Source organism: Beta vulgaris, chromosome 1 (assembly GCF_026745355.1).
Source record: "Beta vulgaris subsp. vulgaris cultivar EL10 chromosome 1, EL10.2, whole genome shotgun sequence".
In the NCBI taxonomy this organism is placed as follows: domain Eukaryota; kingdom Viridiplantae; phylum Streptophyta; class Magnoliopsida; order Caryophyllales; family Amaranthaceae; genus Beta; species Beta vulgaris.
The window spans coordinates 726,209-736,287 of NC_079202.1; the positions used below are offsets into that span (position 1 = coordinate 726,209).

Below are 10,079 nucleotides of genomic sequence, written 5' to 3' on the forward strand. Positions count from 1 at the left end.
ACAATTTTTGTCCAACAATAGTTCTTGGATTGTTCGGGTAAGTTGAAAGAATTAAGGCACACGAGAAACAATCGACATTATGTGAAGGAATTCATGTCCCTCCTCAACCAACCCTTGAAGCATACCGTTCATTTTCGACAACTGATTGGACAAAAGTTGAATCGAATCCCTTGTCGTGTTAACGGGAAGTTCATCGTGGCCTCTACCACCCAAATATGACTCAATATGATCAAGACGAGCCTTTGACCTTCGTCTAGACATAGTTTTTGTTCTCCGAGATTCTATTATTCGATTTTTCTCTTGTTGTAACTGATGAATGTGTCGGAAAAAAAACTAGTCTGGTGGGATTGAGTTGGTCGTCCTTGATTTTTAAGGAAATTCGTTGGAGAAATGGACAATATACCCCGTATGATTAGGATAAATAAAATTCAACACACCTTCAAGTGTATCAGTGACACAGTAGACAACTTTATCGTAAAACCGTTTTTTTTCCTTTCGATTTCTTCGGATTTCACGCAAGTATAGGACAGTGGGCTTCTAAACTTTCTTGAACTTAGATTTTTCAAGGGGCATGGATAATCACACCTTGCTCTAATTGTTGGATTATGCTCCAAAAATATTATTAATTACTATTTAATGTTTATGCATATTTCTAATTAATTAATGTTAAGTATTGGGTTCTAGAAAATCAGTTTGTTTCACCTAGTCAATTAGTAGTTTTATTTTTAATCCTTAGTAATTATTAGTTATTTAATCATGTGGATTGGTAACTAAAGAAGTGGGGCACTAAGCAGTTGCACTCCACGTTCAAGTAGCTTAGGTAGTTGCTTTCTTTTAAGGAGATTTAGTTTCTTTGTTTGCCTATTTAAATGGCACTTCTTCACTCATTAATTCAAGTATGCAGTCAATCATTTTCTCCTTGTTCCATCACTTTCATTTATCTTAAAATCTCAACACTGATACCAAATTATCACAGCGTAATTTTTGTTTTTGCCGTGAGAACATTAAATCACGATCTAACCAGCCTAACAATATAATCATATAATAAATTGCAAGGATATATAATAATGCACACTCAACATACATAATAAAGCACATCACTTTTATTTCATAGGAATGTTCGTACAATTATCTAACCCCTTCGACAGGCCCTAAGGTTGTATATTTATAAGCAATCATGACAGAGACAACCCCTCTGTCTGAGCAAACTTCCCTAGTAACTGTCAGCCTACATGACACAAGCATGTATTAATAAATCCCCAAGAGGCGCGCCTTAATATGCGGCCCTTGTGCCCAGTCAGCGATAACCGTAAGTGATAACTGTCGCGTTTCTTCGCTCCTCATACATTGCCCTTGACACGGGCGCATGGCATACACGTGCCTTTTATTTCCCATGCCTGTCACTATTTAATGAATTCTGAGCACGTGCGGACCACGCACTAGTGCATAACACATGACCAAGCTTCCAACAACCCTACGCTATGCGCACAGCACCCAGAGGCAAGGCCTCATGCTCCCAGCGCACATGAGCCATGCCTTAGACCTTGTAACTTAGCCAACCCCATCACATGGCTTCCCTTAGAATATCTCTAGGGTCACACTCAACGTGTCCCAGCTTCATTTAGCCCATGCTATGTCTTCACGACATCGCATCATCCTCTACGTACACTCCACCTTGACTCAACCAAGGTAGATCTAGGTGTGCCTCGGATCAAGGATACTTCGTGCCCGCCCACAGGCACATAGGGTTCATATAGCCATATCATGTGCTTGTTAAACTTGTTACAGGTTCACTTTAGTAAAAAAAAAACCCACCCAAAATTGCTAGGTACATCCTTAATTTGTTGAATGGTCCAAGAGATATTGATTTGATGAACTTGCTGAAGGGTTCGGGTCTGACAACCACAATTACGGGCCGAGCCAAATTTTGGGTCGATTTTTGTTGTCCAAACCCCATTTTTTCAGGCCAAAATCGGACCAGACCAAAATTTAGACTTAAAAGTCATTTTTGGCTTGTCCAAAGCCCATCCCAAACCTAAAAAAAAATTGGGCCGCGTCCAAAAACTCTACCCAAGCTTGAACATTTTTCAAGCCAGACTACCTTTGATCCGCTCTAGTTTGTTGTTTTATGAATATAAAATTCATACGATGTAAGGGACATAATAAACTTAAATCATCATGTTCGTACCAAACATATTTTGAAATTTGACGATAGAAAAATGAAAACTACTTTTTCTGATTTTCATATCTTTGTTTTTGATTTATAAAAAAACTGAAAATTAGAAATAAAAACAATAACAAACAAGCCCTTAACTTCTAGTTTGTAGTTTCTAATGATGAATCTTATAAATATTGATGTAAATTACTCTTTTAAAGTGAAAAATCAATTAGTTAATATATTTGACGGGAACTGGTGAAATTTGAGTTATTTTTTGAAGATAATTATATAGCTTTAATGTGATTTAGTTTACTTTTTTTGTCATTTTTCCTCAAGAAAAAAAATTATTTTTGCTTTGCATTAAATAGTATTTCACTTTTGTATTTAAAGAAAAATAAGCCGATATGATTCATGTATGAAGTTAGTGAAATTGAGTTATTTAAGAGAAGATAAATCTTTAACTTTATAGAAAAACTCGTATGAACCCGGTGCACACTAATTAGTGTGCACCCAATAGATGTTATGTAGGTTGTAATGATTACAACTTTTACTATTTTGTCTTTCTCTCTCCTCAGATTTCCTCACTTTTTCAATTTCTCTCTCATAACTGCTTCATTTTCTCTCTCTTGAAGTTCTTACTTTGTTTTTCAGTTTTTGTGATATAGTTGGTTGTACAATTGAACCTCTTATAGAAGATTAGGATTATAATGTCAGTTGATATAGTGTGTTTCTGCGTGGTACAATGTGTTTTTCTATGCTATAGTATGTTTATTTGTGATAGTATTTCTTTGTGCTATAATGTGTTTGTGATATAGTGTATTTCTTTATAATATAGTGTATCCGTTTGTGATATAGTGTGTTTATGTGTATTATAGTTGATTTTACACTTAAACTTTTTATAGAAGATTAGGATAATATAGTCAATTTCGATATAGTATGTTTGTTTGTGATATAGTGTGTTTCTCTGTGCTATAGTGTTGTTTTTTTTTTTTGGCAAGAGCTTTTTTTTTTTGAGGGGAAAGAGAAGTGCATTAATCAAAGGGACAAAGTGTCCATAAGTACATAAGGTGTTACAGAACTAGGAAAGTGATGCTCCCAACATTGTTCAACATCAAAAGGCACAACTCTAGCAAGGTTATGGGCAACAGTATTCCCATCCCTTTTAACATGAAAAAAAGAAACAGAAGAAAATGCATTACACATAGAAAGAATGTCCCCAAGTATTGCATCCAAATCTGAGAGGAAAATTGCAGCTTTCGTTAACCTCTTTGTTGCTACCAGAGAGTCGGATTCAAAAATCACATCCCCATACCCATGAGCTTTGGCCAAGCGGGTTGCCATGTAAATGGCAAGAGCTATAGTGTCTATTTGTAATAGTGTAGATATAGTGTATTTGTTTGTGATATAGTGTATTTATCTTTCATATAGTGAATCTGTTTGTTTTTTTGATCCATATGAGCCACGAAGGCGGTACAAAGTACAAAGAAGGGGAGGGGGGATTCGAACCTGTGACCTATCGTTCACAGCACCTCAATCTGTTTGTGATATAATGCATTTATGTGTATTATAGTATTGTGTGTCCCGATTCACATACATGAGCAAGGTGCACACTAATTTTACTGTAAACCAGGTCCACACAAGTCGGATTGTTAACTTTAATGTGATTCAACTTACTTTTTGTCATTTTTTCCTCAAGAAAAAAAATTATTTTTGTCTTTGTACTACCTCTGTTTTTATTTAGTTGCAACAATTTCTACTTTTAGGTGTTTTTTTATTAGTTGCAACATTTCCCTTTTTAAGAAAGCTTTTGGGATAATTTGACTATATTACCCTTATTTCACCTACTCTCCCCATTTAGTTATAGTACTAGTAGCAAGGGAAAGTGGGTCAATTATACTCTCTTTTCTCATTTCTTAAAATTTTTCCAAAAAAATAAATGTTGCAACTAAATAAAAACAAAAGTAGTATTATATAGCATTTCACTTTTGTATGTAAAGAAAAATAAGCCAATATGATTCATATATGAAGTCTAATCATATTGATTTGTATTCGACCAATTTTGATCCAGGTAAGACTTAAGCTACCTAACTTTGACATTTTCCCGTTATAAATTGTATATTTCAAATTAACTTGGTATAAGTCAACATGGCTAGGTCTATGATTGCAAAGTGGGACTAAAGTAGGTTGAGTTTATCATCTGCTCAGGTAGAAATTGTCCATTTTGTCACTTAGATCTGATTGACCCCTTGCACAGTTGCAAAACCCTTATAACTTTCTTTTGGCACAACAAATATTTATGTCTACTCTACAATCTCTATTACATAAGCCAAGGGAGGAGGTGTGGTGTCCTCTTTTAAAGTGACTAAAATACCTTTAATGATCTAATTAATGGAATGAAAAAAATTACAAAAGCAAATCATTTAAAAATTCTCATTCCAACTTGCCATTTAAAACAAGTTTAAAATGGTATATGCATCAAATACTTCAATCAAAAATTAAATGGACAAAATATTTATACCTTACAAAAAAAGATGGCATACATAACTTGCACATGAAAAGTCTGAACATTCACTACCTTTGATACTCTTTAATTCAGTTAAACCAACTCATTATTTTTGTTCTTTCTGTTCAATATTCATTCACAAAAAATTAATGTTAACAATCACTCACAACCTTTTTATTTTTTTACATTAGCGAATTAATATATCTAAATTCATCTAACTGTTGAATTTTTCACATTTAAGTTTAATCATAAATAAAGTACGAATGGAGTATCTAATAGAATAACAAAATTTGAAATTAACGCACGCATCGCGTGTATATGAAGACTAGTAGAGAATAAAATTAAGCAGCATTTGAGAACTTGAATTTTATTTTAATTTCAATATTTGAATTCTAATTCCAATTCTTCAAACTCGTTTAGAAAATATGGCAATCAAATTTCAATTCAAATTCCTCAAACTCATTTGAAAAACATGGGAATTGAATTCCGATTCACACGTAGGCTTGGGATCGTCGGCGGAGGAGGGGAGGGGTAGACATAATAAGGAACTTAGGAGAAAAAAATAGCATGTGAGAGAAATTGAAATGACAGAAGGAGGGGGGGAGAGATTTAAATAGTGTGTTTTTAACTTTTGAAATTGTAATGAAAATTGACTCAATCCCAAATCTAATTCCATTGAGTACCCAAACAAGTAAATTGGGCCATTTTCATCATGCCAAATGTAATGAATGTTCCCAAACAGATCCTAAAGTCTTAAACAAACAATGCACAAGGGAAACAATCTCTAACCGAGCTCCTTCAAACTATTATCATAACACTCACTCACTTATATCGAACTCTAATCCCAATTCTAATTGAAATTAGCTTAACTACTAAAAACTGAAGTAATACTTTACAAAATGTAACTTTTTAAACAAGATTTATGAATTCACTTTACCTTAACTAAGATCATTAGGAAGTTAATATCCTAGCTTCAAACATAATCATAAGTAACTTCTACCAATATTTCCAACTCCATGTTGAATGTGAAACTTCCATTTACCTATATCTCTATTATATAAGGGAAGGGGGAAGCTATGATGTCCTCTTTTGAACTGACTATTTTGCCCCTCCTTTCCTTTCTAAATTACAAAAGGAATCTCAAAATTAAAATCAGGACTCAAAATAACTACCGAAAATTAATTTAACACTCACAAATCACTCATAAATCTTTTAAAAGAAGAAACTTTACAAATCACTCATACAATTAAGAAAATCATGTTATAAAAATCACGCAAATCACTCAAATAATCAGGAAACTTTATTAAAACTTAAAATTAACATATAAAGTAAAACTAATAACCTAGAACGTGATCAATACATACAAAAATATTTACTACAAAAATTTACTTACAAATCACTCTTCTCAATAACCATTCACAATTACATACTCACAAAAGTTACCTATAAACACAAATTTGAGAAAAGCAAAAGATTTTGACGGTGATATCACACATTCATCCATCGGCAATTTGCGAACTTCGAAAAAGATACATAATTCTTTTAACCTTCGAAATTATTTCACATTAGTTGAAATAAACAATAGCAAATTAGTTGACTGTTATGTAGTTAAAAAAAGGAGATGGCAACAATGAGTTCAAAAGGGCTTTTATACAATTAAACTTAAATTTAATTCATTTTCATATAAAACAAATTTAATTTTTTCTAAAAAAATGCCAATATTAAAATTTTTGCCCAAAACTTTTGCAAAAGTCCATGTTCAGAAATAAATTTTGAAAAACAAAACAATATCAAACTTTTTGCGAACAATTTTTGCAAAAATCCATTTTTCAGGAAAAAAAAACTAAATTAATTTGCGAAAAGAAACGATTTTTGTTTTTCTCCAAAAAAATCCAATGTCAAATTGTGTATGAAAAAAATCAAAATTTCATTTCATATATAATTGAAGCTCAAAGTGTTAAAATTTAGAAAAGGAAAAAAATTGAAACGATGAAAATTTTACAATATCAATGTGCAAACATAATTTAGAAGTTAGACAAGAAAAAAAACTGAGCTGTATTTGTAGTGAAATCATAATTTAGAAGTCAGACAAGGAAAAGAAATTATTTACTTTTTCATTGTGTTTCCTATATATAATGAAACTTTTACATATATTTGGACATATCTCTTTCTATTATATAATAGCGATTAATTATCAAGGTAAAAAGATTTATGTAAAATATCATTCAAGAATTAAAGTACAACATATCTCTGTTATATAAGGGAAGGGGAGGGCATTGATGTCCCCGAATGAAGAGACTATTTTACCCTTTTTCCTTTGTAAATTACAAATTCACTTACAAACCAAAGGGAGAGTCAAATAAAAATACTGGAATAAAATTATAACAATCACTCACAAGTCAACTTAAATCATAGAATTGCATAATTTACATTATACAAATCACTCAAATGATGAAACTTTCAAAAACCAAAAATTAACTTACAAACTACAACCAATACACTACAACGTCAATACATACTCACAAAAATTTGACTTGAAATCCAAGTATCCACTTTCTTCACAATATATGAAGTAGTGTACTTATTTTTAAAATCAACTAAAAAATTATAATATTAGAAATCATAGATAAATTCAATAAAATTTCTATTTTGTTCATAGAATTTTGACCTTGAAAAGTTAAAAAAAAAAAAGATACTGGTGAGAGACTTAAGTGACAGAGATTAAACCAATTAAATTTTGTAACTAAAAATAATTATACTTTCCCGTCAAAAAAAAAATAATAATTATACTTTGTATGTCTAACGTTCAAATTTTGACTTTGACATAAATCGAAAAAATTGAGTTTTTGTCTTGAAAAGAATTCAAGCACGCATCGCGTGCAAATAATGCTAGTAACATCTAAACCATGCCTCTTGCCACGACAAGAACAACTAAAAGTGAAAGTAGACAGTTTCTACATAAGAGCAAAACGAAGAAAAAAAATACTTCCTCCGTTTTTTATTAGATGTTACACTTTTCAAATCACGGACTCTTAGGTAATTTTTGGAGAGGAGAGAGATAGAGAGAATGAAAAACAAAAGGGTCTCATGTGAACATGTGATAGGAGAGAGATAGAGAGAAATTATTACCCAAAATAAAAGTGTAACATCTAATTTAAAACTTCCTAAAATAGAAAGTATAACATCTAAAAAAACGGAGGAAGTACAAGAAAACAGAGAAATGAACACATATATTACACCCAAAATAAAAACAGAATTTTTGGCTGATAAATAATTGCTCATTAATGGAAGTGAGGCTTACAAGGAATGATTTTAAAGGTATCCATGTAAGGGCAATTCTTTGGCACTGCAAAGAAGGATGCACACTCAAACACTGATCGTTGATAAGGTAGATCAGGAACACAATTGTTTTTGACATCCAAAATTCCTCGACTTATCAAGTTTCTACAAGCTGGACCAACCTGTGTGAAATAATTATCAGACAGATCTAATTTACCCAAATTTGGTAGCTGACAAAGCATGTCTGGAACCATGCCATACAGCAAATTCTCTGATACATCAAGTAGTGCCACTCTTTCCAAGCAAGCTAGTGAAAATGGCAGAGGACCAGTGAGCTGATTGCGGCTGATATCGAACACTGTCACCTGCTTAAGGAAGCCTAGTTCGTAAGGTAAGCAACCAGTTAACTGGTTGTTCATTAGCAAAACTTCAGTTAAAGCTGACAACGCTTTTGCAATATCACTTGGGAGTGGACCTGTGATTTTATTGTCAGCTAAGGTGAGGTACAATATGTGGGTATTTCCAAGAGATTGAGGCAATGATGAAACAAAATTGTTATCATTTAGGAAGAGAACATCAAGATTTTGGGTGAAAATCGCGGGAGGAATTGATCCGGAGAAGAGGTTAAACCTGATATCCAAGAAAATAAGGTTGTCCATGCCCACTACAGCAAGTGGAAATGGACCTGTGAACTTGTTATTGCTTATGTCTAGCTCATAAAGGTAAGGAAGTTTAGCAATACTTGATGATAAGGTGCCAGTAAAGTTGTTTGAGTTGGCATGAAAAAGAGCTAAATCAGGGAGCTGATCAATGAATCCGTCGAGTGTTGGAGCGCTGAGTCCATAACCATTAAAGTCTATGGAAGCGACTGCGATGGCACTTGCATTATTTGGTGGAACATCACAGAAGAAACCTTTATAACTACAAATGTCAGACCCTACCCATGTTTTGGTGATCCCAAGTGGGTCTGAAGTGATTATGTTTTTGAAATTTTGGATGATAGGATAAACTACTGCGAGCCTCTGGTCTGCGAAAGCCAGCAGGCTCGGAATAGATGGTAATGGTGGAAGAACTGGCAGCAATGACGATGGCGGCGACAGCTGTGGCGGTGGCTTAGATACTACAGGAACAGGAGGAAGTGCAGGACTGTCTGGTGGTGGATTTGGTAGAGTACAATGCATAAATGGAAAATATGGGAAGCAGTCACTGCTGTGATACCATGGCCAGAAGCTTTTACTATCAGTTGCATGGCTAGAAAGGCTAGGACTCTGTGCAGTTTCCCCTGTTACTAACTCAAACCCAATACATACTGTTAGCAGTAGAATGATCTTAAAGATCAGAATTTCTGTTGCACCAGAGAATCTCATTTTATGTTGTTGGATATACATACTTGTTGTGCTATGAAGAAAGATTGTAATAGAGTTTTGAGCATTGAGAGTTAGGAGCTTTTAAGTGCTGCAAAGAAGAATAAAGTTGATCAATATGGCAATCATTATGATATGGTGATATGGTCCTTGAGCACTAGGAGTATATGACAATTATCCAACCGTTTTCATTTCTTTTAAAGAGTCTTTATTGTACAGTGCGTTAGGTTTTCAAGAACTGCATCAATGAGTACAAGGATTAGTGTTAAAGACTTTACTTTTCTAGTGCATTTTACAGGTTGACTAACTACCTGTATGTATTCTTAAAGTTTATTCGAATTTCCAGAACCTTTTAAGGATAGTCTTATACTTTGTTTGTTTTTGGGTTCTATGCTAATGATCTTATAACTCATATCTACTTGCAGGCCCGACGCTTAACATGTTCATAGTAGGACATGTAACAAGGCCTAATCTTTTAAAGAGGTCCCAAATTGAAAAAATAAATATTTCTATAAACATAAAAGACTTGAAATTGATACTGTAGTAAAAATATTGCAAGTTTCATGAATCAGTTCTTCTAGGAATGTGTCAAAAGATTTTGAAAAGAAAAGCTTAATTTAATGCATGTTTGTTATTTGGTTTACTTGCATATTTTGGTGGTTTCTTTGAATTTTTTTTATAAAAGGCCAATTTTTCAATATTAGTGTAGGACTTTCGTATTGTTCGGGCCGAGGCTGTCTACTTGTATTTATTAATATATAATTTTATATTCTAT

The 10,079-nt window shown here is 33.1% G+C and overlaps 1 protein-coding gene across 1 annotated transcript; it reads right to left on the reverse strand.

The window, feature by feature from the left end:
* Positions 1-7,863: 7,863 nt before the first annotated feature.
* Positions 7,864-9,467, reverse strand: LOC104902508 (uncharacterized protein At4g06744). Its single transcript, XM_010690300.4, has one exon. It carries the CDS (start codon positions 9,326-9,328, stop codon positions 7,943-7,945), a length of 1,386 nt encoding a protein of 461 aa, XP_010688602.2. The 5' UTR covers positions 9,329-9,467; the 3' UTR covers positions 7,864-7,942.
* Positions 9,468-10,079: the final 612 nt, after the last annotated feature.